This window comes from Lactuca sativa, chromosome 8, assembly GCF_002870075.4.
Source record: "Lactuca sativa cultivar Salinas chromosome 8, Lsat_Salinas_v11, whole genome shotgun sequence".
NCBI classification, from domain to species: domain Eukaryota; kingdom Viridiplantae; phylum Streptophyta; class Magnoliopsida; order Asterales; family Asteraceae; genus Lactuca; species Lactuca sativa.
The window spans coordinates 294,002,780-294,024,003 of NC_056630.2; the positions used below are offsets into that span (position 1 = coordinate 294,002,780).

Below are 21,224 nucleotides of genomic sequence, written 5' to 3' on the forward strand. Positions count from 1 at the left end.
ATGTTGACTGATTTATAGGGTAATGTTATGCTAGTGACCGGCCAGACCGGTACCTTGTTTAGAGTTATGCTACGATATGTGATCTGTTGATTGATTGTTGTCTATGAACTGCTATATGATTATTCGTTATGTTATATATGCATCTTATGCTTATGGGCCGGAAGGCGATATGTTATGGGCCGGAAGGCGATTATGTTGTGTGATGAACCGGGAGGTCAGGGCCTGGAAAGGCGTATATGTGGTTGGTATTCTGGGGGTACCTCACTAAGCTTTCGGGCTTACAGTTGTGGTTTTATGTTTCAGGTTCTCAAGAGTCTGTGGCAAGGCAAAGGCGTGATCGTACCGTTCCTCACGTTGGTGTTTTATGATATGAACCTGGGAAATTACTTTGTTTAATAATGTATTGAAAACCTTTTTGCAACAATATTAATAAAATGGATGACTTTGAAAAGTTTTAATTGTTTTGAAAATTTGGATGTTACATGGACCAGGGTGGTCTCAGTTTATCCGGGAGGCGGAGAAGGGAAAACAGAGATTTTCAGTCAATGGTAGTAATGGAAAGCAGACTATGGTAGAATTCGACTAGGTGATTGACGGGTGCTCAATATTAAGTTATAGTAGCGAGAAGTGTCCAGTGGATACTAGTGGTAATGACCCGTATTGAGAGTGGCGGGAGTAGTGGATTTGGTGAAGGAAGGGTCCTTCACAGTGTCAGAGAAGTAGTTGGTTATGGAGCATTGCCTTGGAAAGGCCGTAAATCGCACAAGGAAAAAGAAAGGGGTGAACCCTTAGGGTGTTCAGCTTAAGTACTCGAGGAGTATTAGAAGGTTTTTCAGTCAAGTAAGTGGTGTTCCTAGAATGCTCAGGGTAAGGGTTGACCCGAGATTATTATCCGCGAAGATTAATGTTAGTCAGAATGGCCAAGCGAAGGGCCAGCAAAGGTGGTCAACGGGTGTTAGGTCAACCAAGCGGAGTGTTGACAACAGTTTGCAAGGCGATTGGTGGTAGAGAAACTTCGAGGACGAAGTTTAGTTTAAGTGGGGGAGAGTTGTAACACCCCGAATCAGAAAGACCAAGAAAGGAAAGGAAAACTCTAAGTTAAAGGGGTCAACTCGTCGAGTCCATAGGTAGACTAGGCGAGTTCGAGCGGGACCCGTGTCGGGGTTTAAGTGACTGACTCGGCGAGTCGGAGGGACCAACTCGGCGAGTCCGGTCTGGGTTGGAAAACCCTAATTTCCGGGCTTGGTGCCCTATTTAAGCATCATTTCAGGCCTTCATCCCAGCCTCCATCACTCCCTTTACCTTCTCTCGAAACCCTAAGCAGCCATTGAGTGTCCTTGAGCTACTTTTGCCATTTTTGAGTTATTTAAAGCTAGAAGGAAGAACGAAGACCTTGGGTGATTCAAGAAGTAGCAGTGGACTCTGTGTTGGTGTCTCATTTCAGATCCTAGAAAGATCGGGGAGTTTTTGGAGAAGCAGTTCGAGAGTGTCTGATCGCAGTCAGAAAGGTATCAGCAAAAACTCCAGCAGTGCAGGTGAGTTTCCTTCCAATAGGAACGGGTCTAAGGCCACAATGCCGGCCCGTTTAGTTAGCAGTAGTTTCCGGACTTCGGTCCGATGCAGTACTTAGTATGTTTGATGCCTTCATGGCTCAGACAGGATTTATGTTTTATGTGTTCCGGGCTACAGCCCGATGCAGTATGCAATATATGTGTGTTCATGCTAGTTGATATGTTTATATTATGCTTGTTCAGTTAGTTGCGGACTTCGGTCCGATGCAGGGGGCAAGGCCCCAGTTAGTCCGGACTTCGGTCCGATGCAGGGGAGAAGGTCCCAGTCAGTTAGTCCGGACATTGGTCCGATGCAGGGGACAAGGTCCCAGTCAGTTTCCGGACTTCGGTCCGATGCAGGGGGCAAGGCCCCAGTTAGTCCGGACCTCGGTCCGATGCAGTGGGCAAGGCCCAGTATGTGATTTATATGTTTATATGGTATGTGGTAGTTTGGGGGAGCTCACTAAGCTTTGTGCTTACGGTTTTCAGTTTTGGTTTTAGGTACTCAGTTTTCAAAAGAGGAGCTCGGGAAGATTGCAGTACACACACCATAGTCAGTTAGCCTGGGAATGTTTTACTCTGATAATAAGATTATTTTTTGAATTGATACTCGGAATTATGTTATGAATTATGATACAGTTTTTATAAATGTGGTTTTAGTAATGTTTTAAAAGAAAATTTTTAGTCGTGAAAATTGGGTCGTTACATTCTGTGTTACATCTTTTGTGACTCAGTATGTCTGGTGGAACTCCTGAAAGTAGTGGTAATCTTAAAGATAGTCCTATTGACTTTGATGACCCTTTATATGTTCATCCATCTGATAATGTTGTGACTTCTATTATAACTATTAAACTTACTGGAAATGAGAACTATCGCCTGTGGGGTAGTTATATGACAAGAGGCTTAAAAATTAGAAATAAACTAAGGATTGTAGATGGTACTCTTACTCTTGGGAAAACTGAATCATCTGAAGCTTCCAAATGGGAACTTGTTAATGTTGTTGTGTGTAATTGGATCTTAGGATCAATATCTGAAACTATATATGCTAGTCATGTATATTCTGATAAAGCTGAGGATATATGGAATGAGTTATTTGAAAATTATAATAAAGCTCATGGTTATGTAATCTTCAATATTCATAAACAAATTAATACTTTAAAACAAAATGTCCCCTCTCTATCAGAGTATTATAATAAAATTGATTCTTTGTGGAAAGAATTCGGTGGTTTAACTAGGTTAACTGAATGTGTGTGTGAGGCTGCTACAAAGCTTAATGATCACTCTAAACTCATGAAACTAATGCAATTTCTTAGTGGTCTTGACGATGTTTATAATCAAGTCAAGATTTATATTCTCATGATGGAACCTTTACCAAATGTCAAGTCTGCTTTTTCTATTCTTTCTAGAGAAGAATCTCTTCAAAAGATTGGTTCTCTTGGTTCCTCTAGTTCTTTGAAATCATAGGTTTTAGTTTTTAATAGTAAGGTGAATGATTTTAAAAAGCCACAGGGTCAGGGTAGATCTAGAAATCAGGGGCTACAATGTAAAAATTGTGGTCATAAACGTCATTCTATTGATATATGTTATAAGTTGATAGGATATCCAAAGGATTTTAAACCCAAAAACGAGAATAATAGTCAAAATAAGACTTTTTCTGTGAATTCTTCTTCTGTTGGGTCTAACAACAGCATCACTAATGTACCTTCTGAGTGTGTTCATAATGGTGATGCCCATTATCTCACTAGTGAACAGTACAACAAATTCCTTCGTCTCATCAATGAGAACTCTGCTAGTGAAAATGTTATTGCTACTGCTAAGATGGCAGGTACATCTATGTTCCAGTGTTGTAATTCTTTTGTGAGTTCTGATAACTCTCAAATTTGGATAGTAGACTCATAGGCAAATCAACATATGATATCCTCTGAGTCTCAACTTAGAGATGTAGTGGATGTATCTGGTCTTAATCTTCTTGTGAAGCATCCAAATTGATCTTCTGCTCCTATAAACAAAATAGGAAACCTCCATCTGTCTTCACATCTCAATTTATTTGATGTCTTTGTTGTTCCTGATTTTAGTGTTAATCTTTTGTTGATACATAAGCTATGTAAAGATAGTGGTTGTGAAATTGTTTTTTCTGAACATAATTTCAAAATTCAGGATTTACTATCAAAGGAGATGGTGGAGAATGGTAGAGAATCTAGGAGGCTGTATTACCTTGATTGTATCCCCTCAGGTAATGGTACTATTACAAATAAAACTAAGTGTTATGTTTCTAAACTTACTTGGCATAGTAGACTTGGTCATCCAGCTGATCAAGCCTTGAGTTCTTTAAAAGAAAAATTAAAACTTGGTAATGAATCTCGTCCACCTTGTGATGTTTGTCATAAGGAAAAACAAACAAGAGAGTCTTTTCCACATAGTTAACACCAGTCAACTAGACTTGGTGAATTGATTCACCTAGATGTTTGGGGACTTTATAGACTTGCTTCTGTTGAAGGTTTTAAGTATTTTTTGAGTATAGTGGATGGCTTTACTAGGGCCACTTGGGTTTTTCTCTTGAAATCAAAAAGTGAAGTTTTTAGATGTTTCAAATCTTTTGTTAACATTCTTCAAAACCAATTTAGTGTAAAAATCAAACTAATCTGTATTGATAATGGGACATGATTTGTTAATAATCAATTGAATTATTTTTGTTTTCAAAATGGTGTTATGCACTAAACTTCTTGTGGTTACACTCCACAACAAAATGTAGTTGTGGAAAGAAAGCATAGGCATATCCTCAATGTTGCTCGTTCACTTCTGTTTCAATCTCGAGTCCCTGTTAAATATTGAGGAGATGCTATTTTGACAACTATTTTTTTAATAAATAGAATGCCTTCATCTATTTTAAATGGATTGTCTCCCTATGAACATCTTTTTAAAAGGACTCCAAATTTTGATCATTTAAGAGTCTTTGGCTGTTTATGTTTTGTTGATAAACTGAATATCAATGATAAGTTTTCTGAACGTGCTAACAAGTGTGTTTTATTAGGTTATTCTTCTGATAAAAAAGCTTATACACTTCTTAGCTTGGATACTAATTCTTCCATCGTATCCAGGGATGTGAAATTTTACGAGTCTGTCTTTCTGTTCAAATTAAAATCAACTTCTGTTGACAAGTAGTCTTGGCCCTAGCGATCCATTTTCCTATGATGTTTTTGACACTAATGAATATATTAATGATTCTATCAATCTTGTTGAACTTGGAATTGAGTCTCAGGTGGATGGTGTTGATGCAGCCACCAACCTGTTTTTGACACTAGCGAGACTATCAACTGTAGTGGTGAGGAAATTGTGCTTCCTATCGGTTCTTCAGTTCCTTCTTCCTCAAGTAGTTCCTTCTTCCTCAAGTGTGTCTGAGGAAAGTAGTCAGTCACATTTTTCTCCTTCAATTGAGCAGTCTATGGTGCTTCTAGATCTAGGCGTGGGTCACATATGCCAGTTAAGTTTTCTGATTATGTGGTTGAAGGGAAATACAAATATGGTATTGAACGAACCATTAATTACTCTTGTCTTAATTCAGAAACTAAGTGTTTTATTTCTAATATAAATAACACAATTGAACCAAAAACTTATAATGAAGCATTGTCAGATCCAAATTGGGTTAAGGCAATGAATGAGGAAATGGAAGCATTGCATAGAAATCACACTTGGGAAATAACTAAGTTACCTGAAAATCGAAAACCAATTGGTTGTAAATGGGTGTTCAAAATTAAATATAAGTCAAATGGTGAAGTTGAAAGGTATAAGGCAAGATTAGTTGCAAAAGGATATAATCAAAGAGAGGGCATACACTTTAAAGAAACTTTTTCACCAGTTGCTAAAATTGTAACTGTTCGGATTATTATTTCATTATATATTAATGATTCCTTGCCATTATATCAATTGGATATAAATAATGCATTTCACTATGGTGACATTTCAGATGTTGTTTATATGTGTTTACCACCTGGTTACTATTCTAAAAATGATTCTAAGGTTTGCAAATTGACTAAGTCCTTATATGGTCTTAAACAAGCCCCTAGAAAATGGAATGAAAAACTCTGTGCTGCTTTGTTTATGTTTGATTTTCAACAAAGTGTTAGTGATCATTCTTTATTTCTTAGGAAGTTTGAAAGTTCAATTACTGTTTTATTAGTATATGTTGATGATATTATCTTAATTGGAAGTCATGAATCAGAACTCAAAAGGGTCAAAGATTTTATGAAAATTCAATTTCTGATTAAGGATTTAGGTATTCTTAAATATTTTCTTGTGATGTAGGTTGTGAATATTGAGAATGGTTTATGTTTAAATCAAAGAAAGTATTGTCTCGAGCTTTTGCATGAATATGGAATGCTTGGGTGCAAACTTGTAAATACACCCCTTGAAACTAAATTTGTAATAAGTTCAGGGGATTTTTATAAAAGGGATGAATTATTGAATAATAAAATAGAATTTCAAAAGCTTATTGGAAAATTGATATATCTTACTATTACAAGACATGATATTTCTTATGTTGTTCAAGTTCTTAGTCAATTTATGTACAAACCAAGAAAGTCTCATTTAAAAGTTGCTTTTAGATTGTTAAGGTATTTGAAAAATAGTCCTGGTAAGGCTATTGCTTTGACTAAATCTGATGGCTTTAAATTAAAAGGCTTTGTTGATGCAGATTAGGATAAGTGCTTAACTACCAGAAAATTTGTAACAGGTTATGTAGCACCTGGGTCTTGGTACGTATTTCTTTCTAAGTAATTTGCATTTTTGGCCTTGGACTCCGCAAGTTGAAGGACCAACTTGCCGAGTAGAAGCGGGACGGGACGCGGGCTTTAAGTGGTGGACTCGACGAGTCGGGTCGCGGACTCAACGACTCGAGTCACGGAATCGACGAGTATACCCTGCCTGGACAAAAACCCTAATCCGAGGGTTTGCACCCTATTTAAACAATATTATGTTGGCCACAACGTCCCTTATGCTTCCATAACACCACTCATTGAAACCCTAGCTGTTATTGAGGCAATTTAAGCCTTGTTGGTGGATTTTGGTGCTTGTGGTCTTAATAAGGAAGGAGAAAAGCTTGAGGAAACAAGTAAAGACCAAGGGAACCCGAGTTTGTGCACCTTCTACAGTTCATTGAAGGTAAAAAGTTGTACCCTTACACTTTCATTTGTTAGATCCCTTTTTGGGGAGATTTAGGGTTTTTATAAGCCATTTTTGATGGCCACCCATGATTGCAAACATGGTTGGGGGTTAGAGCTTCTGAATCACATCATTAAGGAAGTCACAAGGCAGTTGTGGACTGCTTTTGCACCCATGAAAGGTCCCATGCATCATAAGAGCTTGTTTTATGCCTTTTTGAGCTCAAAGTCCCATGCAAGCACGTAAAGTTTGTAACTTTACGTGCTAGATCGATTGTAGAAACTTGGATCTATCTTTTGATCAAAGGTTGTACATTAGAAATCGAGGATTTAGAGTGTGGACGTGACCGACTCGACGAGTCCGTTCCCGGGACTCGACGAGCCCAAGGTTTTGATTCCCATATCTGTTGAAGGTCAAAGGAAACTCAGTTGAGTGTTAGAAGGGTTGTAACCGGATAGAAAGAGTGACCCAACACATTGGACATGATTTTAGACCTGGAGTTCATGGGACTCGACGAGTACTAGAACAGACTCGGCGAGTCCAAGGCAATCTTCTTAAGATTGAAGATGAACTCGACGAGTTGTTCATGCAACTCGGCGAGTCGAGGACAGGACTTGTTCATCAGATGAAGGTGGACTCAACGAGTGTTCATACAACTTGGTGAGTCGGATGAGTTTCATGCGATGTTCATACAAGAGTGGAACTCGTCGAGTCACTGCCAAACTCGACGAGTCGAGACGTGGATAAGGACGAGTAAAGGGTTAGGGACTCGAAGAGTTAACGACCGAACTCGGCGAGTCGGGTCAACTTGAAGTTGAATTTGATTGGACTTGGACTAACCCTGTTTAAGGTTGCACGTGTTGTGTGTTGACTTGAAGGCTGTCGTGTAGGAATCAAGGAGTCGAAGAGAGTCGACTTGTACGCCGAGGATAATTCAAACACTGCATGACGTTGAGATGAGTTACCTTCTAGTAGGGGTGGGTCTAAGGCCACAATGTCGGCCCACCAAAAAGGGGTATTTAGAAGATGATTGTCTTTGTGATAATTATCTTGGTCTGGTTATGTGTTTTGGTCATGGGATTTAACTGTACGACATGTTATGTGTTTTGGTCATGAGATTTAACTGTACGACATGCTATGGGTAGGTTAGTACCCGGATATGCCTGATTGTATGCTTATATCTATTGTTGCATGCTAGTGGTAGGGGGTGAAATAGTCCCCGGTTACCGGTTGAAAGATACCGACGGCAATTACCAGTTGAAAGATACCGATGGCAGTTACCGGTTGAAAGATATCGAGGAAGGTTACCGGTTGAAAGATACCGACGATATTATATGGTATGTGGTATGATAGGGGAACTCACTAAGCTTGGTGCTTACAGTTTTGGTTTTGGTTTCAGGTACCTCTTCGTCGAAGGGGAAGGAGTCGGCGGTGTAGTAGTGCATCACACACACGCATGGTTTCCGCATTGAGTTTCTGGGATTGTACTCTGATTTTCATTACTTTTGATTTCATGGTTGAGACACAAAATTATGATTTTGTAAGGTGTTGTTTTATCGACAATGTTTTGGTAAAATGTTTATTAAACAAATTAATTCAAAAATGAAATTTTCGGGCTTGAATTTTGGGATGTTACAAGTTGGTATCAAAGCCCTGGTTTGAGAGATTCAGACACACCCTCGGGGGTGTCTGGACTCAAACTGAGGGACTAAAAGATTTTTACAAGGAAAATGGTTTTCAAAAATCTAAATTGAGAAATTTTAAGAAAGACGAAGTGTGTGATGCATGCGACCGGCCGGGCACAAGTAAGTTTTCCCCAAGATACCCATACTTCCTATGTTATGTTATATGGTTTTGATTCAGAGAACTGCATGCTAGAATAGAACTAAGGATCTAGGAGGATGCCTTGTGTGCCTAATATATGATTCTGAAAATTGCATGCTAGTTAGGGCTAAGGGTCTAGGAAGGATGCCTTATATGCCTGTTGTATGAGTTGTATGTTAGGACTGATTAGTCAGTAGTAGGATGGCCTGTGTAGGTTATGCCTGGTTTGGTTACTCAATGCACGAATACTGCTTGCTTTGTGCTATGGGGGTTCTGGCCAACTTCAACTAACTAACAAACAGATATGTAACAGTGTCCGCAAGCTAGTTAGGGGGAGGTGGCGGGGACTCCTAGTGCAGCTGATGACGGAGAGTATGTCGGAGAGTGCCCTAGGGAAGCCTAGGATGAGGTCATTGGAAAGGGTATCGGAAAAAGGGACTTGGCGAAGTCGAAGCAATCCTTGAGGAAAGAATGGATAGATATGGAAGGTAGTATGGGCCCATACTACTGAAAGCAGAGGATCCGTACTCGAGTTAAGGAGGGCCTAGACGGAACCAGGAAACATGGAAAGTGTATGTGACCCTGACAATAGTATGTTTATTTTCAAAATGGTGGTCACGCGACATGGAGCGGGAGGTTCAGGATCCGGGTCAGGATCGGGCTCGGGTGCAGGTTCCGAGCATGTGGATGATGGATTAAGCGAGTTCATCGCGTCCAAGATCATGAGAGGTATCCTTGATGCGACACTGTTTATCTTTGGGTCGATCTAGGAGGGGATCATTGAGCTGATGGAGGATCGCCTCCGATCGTTCAGGAGTGATCTGGCGTATGGCCAGACGAGCACACACACACTGTCCTTTAAGGACCTTAGAGGGAGTGGTGCGCGGGGTTTCCATGGGGCGAAGGACCCCATTGCCACTTGGAGATGGATCCCAGACATCGAGTCTACGCAGTTGACTAGCTTCTGACTGGAAGGGTAGAAGGTCCGTTTAGCTGCAGGATGTTTGAAGGACCGAGCCAGAGATTGGTGGGAGTGGATTGGTGACACGTTGGGAGCCCCAACCATTGAGGCTATAACGTGGTCAGATTTTGTGGCCCGATTCAGGGCCGAGTTCGCACCACCTGTGGAGCTTCAGCAGCTGGCCAGGGAGTTCTTGGATATGAGACAGACTACGGAGACATTGACGGAGATCACCGCCAAGTTCCAGGAGAGGGCTTTGTTGGTGCCCCAGTATGCGGGTGACGAGGACATGAAGAGGACTCGCTACCATGACGTGCTACAAGATGACATCCGGGAGCATGTCAGTTTTTCAGCTTGATCTAGAGCACATCCGGAAGAGGAAGGCAGAGGAGGGGCAGACGACGGGGGCTTCGGGGAAGAAGCCCAAGGGATCCGATGGTAGGCCGAAAGGCCAGTCAGGACGGGACCACTGTGGGAAATGCGGGCGGTCACATGAGGGGGCTTGTTGCACTGGGCCAGGATCAGGCTGCTATAAGTGTGAAAAAGTTGGGCATTTTGGCAGAGATTGTACTGCCCCTACTCCTACGATTTAGACATCATACCTAATTTGCTTTCATTGCAATTAGAGGAGCCATAAAAAGGCCAATTTCCCTAGATTGACAGCAGCAACGGCGCCAGCAGTGGTGCCGACTCTAGCGACAACACGGTTTGCGGATGGCCGGAAGGTCAAGTTGGAGGCTCTAGTGATTCGGAGTCGAGCATTTCAGCTGACAACCGAGGCGGCACGCACTGCACTCGATGTGGTGATGGGTATGCTTTCTTATTTATGCTTTTATGTTATGTCGCTGTGATTCTGATATATTATGTTCCTTGTCTAGGATCGGTCATGTTGGAACCTGAAAGTGAACCTCTAGCAATCCTTAACACTAATTCCGAAGTGTGTTTGGTTCCGGAGAAGTAGATGCTCCGGAACATGTCTGGAGCTGGAGGAAATGAGCGGAGAAACAAGAAGAGAAGAAATCCATTCCAGAATGTCTCTAACATCCGGAATGCTAGCAGATCCGAAGATAGATATTTTTTCTCATGTCATTTATTAGATTTGTATTGATGTAACATCTCATAGGACTTAGCTTTTTTTACTCTTAGAGAATTAGAATGTTAGAAATAGTTCTTTTGTCCAGTCCTATGTAAGTTACTTGGTTAATTCGATGTAATACGCTCTCCTATATATAGGAGCATTCAATACAAGTCAATGATGGATCTTCTCTCTCACTTTTCACATCTTTGTCTTTATCACATCAAATATATTCTTGTTCATTTATTGATCTTTCCGTGATCATTGTTTACTTATTCATTCTTAATGTCTTGATCATCTGTTGAATTAATTATCTAAGACTTGATTGGTCTTTCCAGTCTTGACTTGAACATCTATTTGTAAGCAGACAATGATCTCAAGCATTCACTCAAGGTTTGAGTTTTCAAACCTTGTCCCTGCGCAAAGATCTTGTTATCTCAATTGGTATCAGAGCTTGAGTGGTTGTCCTTTGAATCCATAAGATCAGATTATAGTTGGCTGAACTTACCTAGGTATTTCAACCATTTCTGTGTTAAGGATAAAATTTCTTCTATATACCACTTAAACTTGAAGATATCTTAATTTCAATGGCTGCTTCAAATCCTCAACAAATGATTTCAATGCAAATCGCAAATAGCGTGGGTGGCCCTACACGTGCCCCACTGCTAGTTGTGGAAGAATATGATCACTGGAAAGTGAGAATGGAAAGGTTTCTTTTGGCTAAAGATAAAGGTGAAGATATTTGGAGATCCGTAAAAGAAGGTCCGCATATTCCTTTTAGAACCATTGTAAGAGATGCTGCTGCTCAGCTTATGGGTCAAGATCAAGCTCGTCCAGCTCCTCTGACTGCTGATGATGTTGAAAAGCTGCATGCTGATCAGGTTGCCTTCTTGAAAATGGTGTTTGGTGTTCCTCTATCACTCTTTAAACACATCAAGATGTGCAAATCAGCCAAAGAAATTTGGGACACTCTTCAGGATCTGATTGAAGGTTCCGAAAATATGAAGGACAAACGTCTCACCTCGGTTGTCAATGACTTTGACACTTTCACTACTACTCCAGGTGAATCTGGAGCCTCAGCCTCTAACCGATATTTAATCGTTGTCAACAACATGACTGCTCATGGGATTGTTCGAACTCCTCTCGAGTACAATCTCAAGTTCATTAACAGTCTTGGTAAAGGATGGGGAAATGTAAAGTCTTGTCTTAAAAGTAATGGTTCCCTTAAAAATTTGAAACTCTATCATCTTTTTTGATAAGCTTCAGGGACATGAATCCAATGTTGCTCAAACCATAAGAGAACTTTCTGGTGGACCACTTGCTCTCGTTAGCTCCTTTGAATCAATCATTCCTAACCCACCTGGACCTGAACCTTACAAACCCGCTATTCCTCTAACTTAGTCATCCTTAACCTCTTTACCCACATTTATCTATCCTGACGATGATTCCGAAACATCAAATTCTGAACTCCGTTTCCAACAAGAGTTTGCTCTGCTTTTAATGAAATACAAACGTCCTTTCAATCCATCATACAAACCATACCAAAACAAGTTCAGTGCTCCTCACCAAAACCATCCTCAACCATATTTTGTTCCAAAATCAAAACATACCTCTAAAAAACCTCCTGCATACAAGCCTAACCTCACTAAACCAAACTCAGCCCCGGAATCCTCTCAAAATTCCAACTCGGAAAAACCAATGATTTTATGTCACAAATGTGGTCATGCAAACCATTTTGCCAAAGATTGTCTAGCTGATGCTCCACAAAAAAACACAAATCAAGGACTCAGCTTATTATGTCTAGAAAGCACAAGAAATGGCTAAAAGTGAGAAAGCATTTGTTACTATTGTTTCAAGAGATGTAGAAGGATACTGGTCATCCGGAGATGATGAAGAGTTGGTGTCTGGAAGGAATATGTGTTTAATGGAAAGACAAACAATTTAATGTGATGAAGGATATTGGTCTTCTGGGTCCGAAGATGAAGATGATGTTGCTGAACCTCACTACTGCTACATGGCCACCAATGATCCACCAGGTCAAAGCATCGTTTAGCAGGTAAAATCCATGATCTCTGATAATGATTTTGATTTAACTTTATGTGAACCTTATCTGACTCAAATTCAAACAGATATGAATACCATCTATAAAGCCTATGAGTCTGCAATAGAAGCTAGTGAGAAGAAAGACCGTGAACTAAGTCGTCTTAGATTACGTTTTGAGGATAAGAAATTCAAAATCGAGTCTCTAGAACATGAACTTGTAATGTCAAAAGATGAATGTATCATTTTGAAGGATAAATGTGAAATCACTTATTCTAAACGAAACACTTTGATTTCTGATAACAAACATCTCAATGACAAAATAGATGCTTTACATAACTCTATAGACATGCTTGAAGCTAACATTCGAATGACTCACAATTTTCGTCATCCATGGCCAAAAGCTGCTGGTCTTGGAAGCGAGTTTCCAAAACCAATTAACAGTCCCCTAAATGAATTGAAAATTTTTTCATTTATGGGAGAGGTTTCGAACATCAAAAATTGGGATACTCCTGTTTCCCCATTATCACCCCTTCAGGAGGACAAAAGGTCTTTTGAATCCCTAATTCCTGAGTTCCAGCCAATAGTTGTTAAGTGTCCTGATTCCACGCCTCTTCCGCCTCTGATAAACCTGGACCTGAATCGGACCACGGAATATCATCATAGTCTCTCAAATTGTGTGGACCATGTTCTTATAAGAAATCACGTCCACAACTGCGTGATTGAGGAAATTATTCCAGAAACAACTGAAGTCAATGCCTCAGAATTCGTATCGGCATCCCTAGATGACAAAATTGAGATCTCAAGTATTGTGTCCTCTAACTCATGTGAATCGGACTCTGTAGTTCTTTCAAAAACCAAATTGGTTCCCATCACTCCCAAATTTTCAAATCCATCCAAAGGACAATCCTCTGGACCTAAGAAAAAACCAACGTTGAATAGAAATGATGTTGTAGATCCCAAGGTCGAAGCTAGAAATGCTCTCAAAAAGGAAGTTAGAACTAGACAGGACTCCAGATTTCTTGCTAATTCTATACCAAGTTCGTTTCAGAATTCTCGTGTCTTTACTCACAATCAAAACTCCATTATCCCTACAAGGATCATGAAAAGACCTTCCGAACCTCCTGTTCGTTCTGAACCAAAAAAAGTTCTTAGCTCCAAATTACCCCAAACTCATGCTAATGTCAATGTCAAATCCATCCGAAATAACTCACCACCCGCTCAAAATGTATCATCTGTTTTTATTGCAAAATCTGATGGCACAATTTTTAAACCAAGAATTTCAAATAACAATGTGTCATCAAACAAATTCACAAGTCCAAAAATCACTACTTCAAAGTCTTCAAACAAAAATCTTGTGTGGAAAATCAAAACATCCTTTAACAAAGCAACTGTCCCAGAAATAGCAAAATGTGTCCATCCCTTGGATACCAAAGGTTTGAAGAAGTCAATTCCTAACGCACAAATAGTTGAATATGACTATTGGATAGATGAAAACACCTTAGCATTTTGTCTTTTCCCAAAGCACACTAGAAATCTCACCAAAAAACAAGTAGTTGTCCCAAAGCCACAACTAAAGTCCAAAGTCCATGCCTATGTCCCAAAATCTAACTTAGAGCCTAAAAGCTCTGTTGTTTGCTAAACGTACTGGCCCTTTGTGCTATGCAGCAAGAAACAATATGGTATATTGATAGTGCTTGCTCCATGCACATGACGGGGCAGAAAGACTTTCTGCGAGATTTAAAGCTCTCTCCAAATGCTGCTATGTGACATATGGGAACAACTCTAACTCACAAATTCGTGTTTAGGGAACACTCACTAATGGAAACTTCTCCATTTCACATGTTGCTTATGTAGCTGACTTGAAACACAGCTTGATAAGTGTGGCTCAGCTCACTGACTCAAGTTGACGTGTGGAATTCTGCAAAAAAATACAGCTATGTGATGACTGAAGACCGAAAAGAATGCTTGATAAAATCTCTTCGCAACAAAAACATGTACCCTCTCGACATCAACATGACTATCAGCAAACATCAACTCTGTCTTCTCTCCAAAGTTGTTCCTGGCGTTAGTTGGCTATGGCACCGAAGGCTCGCAGATCTGAACTTTTGGTATATGAATGATCTTGTGTCTGGTGAAATGGTAAGAGGTTTACCTCTTCTCAAGTTCGAAAATGATCATTTATGTGCTGCATGTGAGTGTGGTAAGTAATCAAAGAAGGTTCATCCAGTCATTATCGAAAAATCTATCTCAGATCCTTTGGAACTTATACATGTTGATCTTTGTGGACCTTCCATTGTAGAAAGTATTCACCATAAGAAATACATTCTTGAAATTGTTGACGATTTTACAATCTTCACCTGGGTTTTCTTCTTGAGGCTCAAATCTGAAACAACCTCTGAGCTCATCAATTTTATCAAAGGAATAGAAGTTCTTATCAAGCTCCCTGTCAAAAGAATCCGAAGTGATAATGGCTCAGAATTTGTTAATTCCACCATTGAGAAGTTCCTCACGGAAAAAGGGATCAACCACAACCTTTCAGCTCCCTACACTCCTCAACAAAATGGCGTAGTTGAAAGACGCAATAGAACACTTGTTGAAGCTGCTCGATCAATGCTAAACTATGCAAACCTACCGCTTTATCTTTGGGTTGAAGCTGTATCAACCACCTGTTTCACTCAAAACCGAAGCATCATCAATCGACGTCTCAACATGACTCCATACAAAGCCATGAATAGTCGGAAGCCAACCATCTCGTTCGTAGATGTCTTCGACTACAGGTGCTTCATCAAAAACATCCGTGACCAGCTAACAAAATTCCAACCTAAAGCTGATGAAGCTATCTTCCTTGGGTACTATTCGAAATCCAAGGCTTACAGAGTTCTCAATAGAAGAACTCGTGTTCTAGAAGAAAGCTTTGATGTCACCTTTGATGACAACTTCATTCGAAATTCTGGCCCCTCTCACATCCCTACTCACATTTTGGAGTCTGATGCTCCTCCGCCAGGATGTCCTAATCCTCAAACTATCCTCGAAGTTGATTTTGAAACCCTCTTTGGCCCTTCCGAAACATCCATTGATTCCGAGTCAAAAGCATCTCCAATTCAAACTCCTTATTCGGAAGCCCTAGTTTCTCACAACCTATCCGGTCCTCTTCCGAGCCTGTCACCATTTGATTCCGAACCACTTCAACCTTCTCAGGTTGAGGGGGAGAATAATACTAATCCCTCTCGTGAATCAAATCTAGATGGCTTCCAAGATGCAGTTGTTGAATTCGATGACGCCAATCCAATCAACAATGACGACAACGAAAATTTCTTTGAGTTTCCCTCAGATGATGATGTAAATATATGTAGTTCAGAAGTTTAAGGGGAGCATCATCCTCAAATTCAAATCATTCAGGGGGAGCAACTAAATACTATTGTTGATATTGAATCAACTGCTGCTCAAGAAATTCCCAAATTGCACGTTTGGACCAAGGATCATCCTCCCAACCAAGTGATTAGAGATCTTAATGCTGGGGTACAGACTCGCTCTGCTTCCAGTATCCAAAATGAATGTCATTTCTCAGGCTTCATTTCTATGATCGAACCAAAATCCATTAAGGAAGCATTGAAGCATGCTGACTGGATTACAGCCATGCAAGAAGAATTGGCTGAATTTGACCGAAACGAAGTATGGACTCTTGTTCCTCCTCCCTCGAACCACCCTGTTGTCGGCACAAGATGGCAATATCGCAACAAACTAGATGATGTAGGAATTATCATCCGAAATAAGGCAAGATTGGTAGCTAAAGGTTTCACTCAAATTGAAGGTCTTGCCTACGACGAAACCTTTGCCCCTGTTGCACGACTAAAAGCTATCAGAATCTTTCTTGCATATGCATCCCACAAAGTTTTCAAAGTTTATCAAATGGATGTTAAGAGTGATTTTCTTAACGGTGAACTTGACACCGAAGTATATATTCAACAGCCTCCCGTTTTCATTAATCTCTCATTTCCGAACTACTGCTACAAGCTCCGTAAAGCTGTCTATGGTCTCAAGCAAGCTCCTCGTGCCAGGTACGAGACCCTCACCAACTTTCTCAAACGCTTAGGTTTTCAAATAGGAATTCTAGATCCAACTCTATTCCGAAGATCAAATGGAAAACAAATCATGTTGGTTCAAATATATGTGGATGACATCATTTTTGGATCCATGGACTCATCCATGGTTGATGATTTTGCTAACTTAATGATCAAACGATTCCATAGAGCATGAACAGAGAATTAAGTTTCTTTCTAATCCTTCAAGTCAAACAAACAAACAAAGGCATCTTCATCCACCAAGATAAGTATATTTCTGAGCTCCTCAAGAAATACTCTATAGACACCTATGCCTCAGCCAAGGTACCCATGGGCTTCGGTCATAAAATCTTTAATGACCCCTCGGGTGCTTCTGTAGATGAAACGAAGTATCGTGGAATGATTGGATCCTTACTTTATCTCACTGCAAGTCGACTAGACATAATGTTCTCAACATGCTTATGTTCCAGATTTAAAGTCAATCCGAAGATGTCTCATCTTTTGGCTGTGAAGCAAATTCTACGATACCTCAAAGGTACAAAGAATCTCAGAATCTGGTATCCAGCAATTGAAAGTTTCCTTCTGCAAGCTTACTCAGATTCAAACTATGGTGGTCTTCAACTCGATAGGAATAGTACATCAGGAGGATGTCAATTCCTAGGTGGTTGTTTAGTCAGCTGGTCATCCAAGAAACAGAACTGCATTGCTCTCTCAACAGTCGAAGCTAAATACATTGTTGCTGCTAGCTGCACCTGTCAAGTTCTCTGGATGAAATCTCAACTCCTGGATTATGGTTACCGTTTTCAACGCATTCCTATCTACTGTGATTTTCAAAGTGCCATTGCCATCTCTCACAACCCAATCCAGCACTCCATGACAAAGCACATTGATATCAGGTACCATTTTATTAAATATCATGTTCTAAATGGCAATATTGAACTTATTTTTGTTCCATCTGATGATGAAATTGCTAATGTCTTTACAAAGGCATTAGACGAAACCAAATTTAATGGTTTTCTGAACAAAATGGGTATGATGATGCCTGATCCTCAATTCTTTCAAGACGCATGTTCTCTTTGATAGAAGTATTTAGAGGAAGTATATGTTCCGAATTCATTCATCTTGCTTCGAAACTATTTTTCCTCTAAATACACAGGATCCTTTTACTTGTCTTTATTTTTTTAACTAATTATCCTTTGAGTTTCTTAAGATAAACAGTTTGTTCTCTTCTTCACAACGATCTGGATCGTCCATCAGCAGAATTTCAAAAATGCTCCGAAATTTCAAAATGCTCCGGAATTTTAATATTGCTCTGGAACTTTCGAAATCTCATCCAGAATTTTCAATTCTCATCCGGAATTTTAAATTGCTTCTGATTTTCGAAATAAAGTTCAAATTCACTTCGGAAAATTTCTCACTCCGGAACTGCTTCAAAAGAATAAATTCAGAACCCACCCATCTATCTATCGGATTTTTATCATCCCCGATCCACTCATCCGGAATACCAAATGGTTTTACACTGAATCGTCAGAAATGGTTACTTTTTGGAATCCTTATCCTTTTCTCATTGAACCTCGAGCCCTGACTGTACCAATCCTAAAAGCAAACATCATATCCCTGGTTGCTATTCTACTTTCAACTTCGAACCACTCAACCTTTCACATTCCTGTCACCTCAACTCTAAAAAGGTATAAATTCATTTAATACGACCCGGTTAATTTCAGATCCTCATCATTACCTTTTTCAACCCGACCGATCTTCCCTTACCTATAAATACTCCTTCAAATCCTCACTTTATCTCTTTACGCTCACTTAACTACAAATCTCCAAAAAAACCCTCATTGTTCTTCGTGTTCTTCAAGCACTCATCTCTCTTCAATAATGGAGTCCTCACAAAACCCAACCAAAATCACCTCCACTCCCAGGAAATCAATCGCTAGAAAGAAGTCATCCAAAGGTTCTAAAGGTTCATCCTCTTCTGCAGATCAAGAACCCTTCATGAAAGATACAACTCAACTGTTCTCTCTCAACCCATTGGACTACGATGAATCGATCAGATTAATGATCAAGTTCATCGCTAACCATCCCATCTCCATCCCACTTACCAAAATCCCTGATCCACCACTACCACTTCATCATCTCCACCGTGCATTCACGAATATCAAGCTTGAAGATGGCATTCTGGAAGCGACCATCATTGGGGATCACTCTATTCCCATCTACAAATCGACCTTTCTCAAGGCGATTGGAGTCAAACCTAATCCCAATGTTTTCAAAGTCGTTGAACCAACGACTGAAGAGTTCTAGACCTTTCTACAATACGTCGGACACTCTCAAGATTACCGACCAAAAGACTTCAAGAAAAGTGTTGTCTCTGGGTTATGGACTGCGTTGATGCATCCCATCATACGTGGTCTTTCTAGCAAGCATGGAGGAACATACACATTGAGCAAGGACTGGCTGAATGTCGTCTTCAGTATCTACTCCGGACGTGACAACACAGTTGATCTTCCTGAAGTCTTATGGCAAGACTTCTGCAAGTTTGCCATTAAGAGAAAAGCAAATGAAATTTCAAGCCCTAGATTTTGGGCTCTAAAAATCGAGCAAGTCTTCAAGGAACTCAATGTTCCCATTCCGGTGAACACTATTCCTCCGGAGGTATGTATTTCCTTCAAACTTGTTAAGGCATATAGAATTCCGGACCAATCCTCATTTGGTCCGGTCAGACGTCTTTCGGACCACATGTTGGCTATTATCCCTTCTGATTCTCCATACTTAAAACTGCACTTAGAGACTTCGGTTGTGTTTAACCCAACACAACCTTCCCCGGTCTCTGTTGAACCCACTTCGGAAGAAGCCAACCCTATTGCGTCCGGACACAAACCTAAAAAGTCAACGAAGAGAAAATCTTCTCCCACCAAACCCAAAGCCAAAAAGAAAACCAAAGTCAGTGCCTCCTCTCCACAGGAGGACACCCATGACACTCCGGCTGATTCTGGTCGTCCGCATACCCCCCCTGTCCCCTCATCCGAGGTACCCCTCGATGTTTCAACATCATACGCACACACACGGGGAGTCTCCACATAATCCACCCTCACTCTCCCAAAAGGGTGATGCTGGTGTTGATCAAAGTTCCTTGCAGCCCCTGGAACACACCCATGAGTCACATTTGATAGTCCTATTATTTCTTCAACATGCACACACTCCGGAACCATTGTTCCGGATCCCAAGCATCCGGAAGGATGAGTTGTCCCTCCCACTTCCGATGTCTCAACTGGTCTGATACCCTGAAGGAGTAAAGGACGACTAGGGGTTAATGATCCCGATTAGACAGATTATGAGAACAGGGCTGCATCCAGACGTCCAGATCTCACCCGAGCTCAAGTGGAGTCCACTCTGATTTCAATGAGAAATAGGGCCATTCAGAGCAATTTTCCCTATATTCCTCCTACTGACGCTGATGCTGTAGATGAACTCACTTCCACACAACCTCCTATCACCATTCAACAAAGTCCCTTCCACGATGATCCGGAAGAAGAAATTTCCAAAGAAGTATTGCTGGACACCGATGCCAGGCACATTGCAGAATTCACTTTCAAAGTATCTACCCACTACTAATCCAAACCATCCAGTTCTAAGTCCATATTTAACTTCGGATCTGCATTCTCCACCACTCTGAATGAGTGCTCTCCCTCAAAACATCAGGATGATGATGCAACCACCAAACCAGGTCCCTCAACTCATCCTCACAAGTCCTCTCTACAACATTCCGACTTTGATTTGGAATCATCTACTGGTGATTATGTTGATCCTTTTGCTCTCCTGGAAATCCGGACAACTATCACTAACACTAAGGCAAAAGTGTCATCAGTTGAAAACTCAGTCACTCAACTGAACAACAAACTGGATCAACAATTTTCCAGACTCGATGCCAAACTTGATGCCATTCTCCACTTTCTCTCAAAATCATCCGTACCATGTGTTGAAGAAAGAGAAGCCTAGTTGGACCAATTAATCTCTCTCCGCCTAAAGCACACTGTTGAGAAAATTGACTCAAAATATGATGCTCTAGTCGACAACTACCTCAACACCATCTCTTCCATGCTCAAGGTTCATGACGACCTTGTGTCTGCTACCAACGATCTAATCAAGCAGACCCATGTTCGCCATGAGAAACAAATTCAACGATTAGAGAAGGAGATCCGGAAGAGGATGAAATGAATTTGATTATTCAACAAGTCCTCATCAAACTTCTTCGTTCAACTTGGAACATTATTGATGTTTTAAACCAGAAGTTTGATGAGATGATTTTCTATTCTCAGTACCACCTTCAAACACCTCTCTGAGCAAGCTCCCACGGCTGAAGCCTATGGCACGTTATCTCTTCAACTTACTTCCGGCCTTCAGAAAGTCTTCTCCTAGTTTGATGATCTCAAGGACTCTCTGTTCCTTGCACCGGTTCGGAGGTTTACCGATGCAAGAGGGGGAGAAGGACCCAGTCACCCATGGAAGCCTTTTACTCAGTTCTCTCTCCGAGATGAAGAAGAATCATC

General features: G+C 40.6%; 1 protein-coding gene across 1 annotated transcript; it reads left to right on the forward strand.

The window, feature by feature from the left end:
- The first annotated feature begins 16,863 nt into the window (after window positions 1-16,863).
- On the forward strand, window positions 16,864-17,665 carry LOC122195495 (secreted RxLR effector protein 161-like). Its single transcript, XM_042897424.1, has 2 exons — window positions 16,864-17,567; window positions 17,659-17,665. Exons 1-2 carry the CDS (start codon window positions 16,864-16,866, stop codon window positions 17,663-17,665), a joined length of 711 nt encoding a protein of 236 aa, XP_042753358.1.
- The last annotated feature ends 3,559 nt before the right edge of the window (window positions 17,666-21,224 follow it).

Bases quoted from the DNA above. Each gene is read 5' to 3' on its own strand.
- LOC122195495 (XM_042897424.1), top strand. From the start codon at position 16,864: ATGAACAGAGAATTAAGTTTCTTTCTAATCCTTCAAGTCAAACAAACA.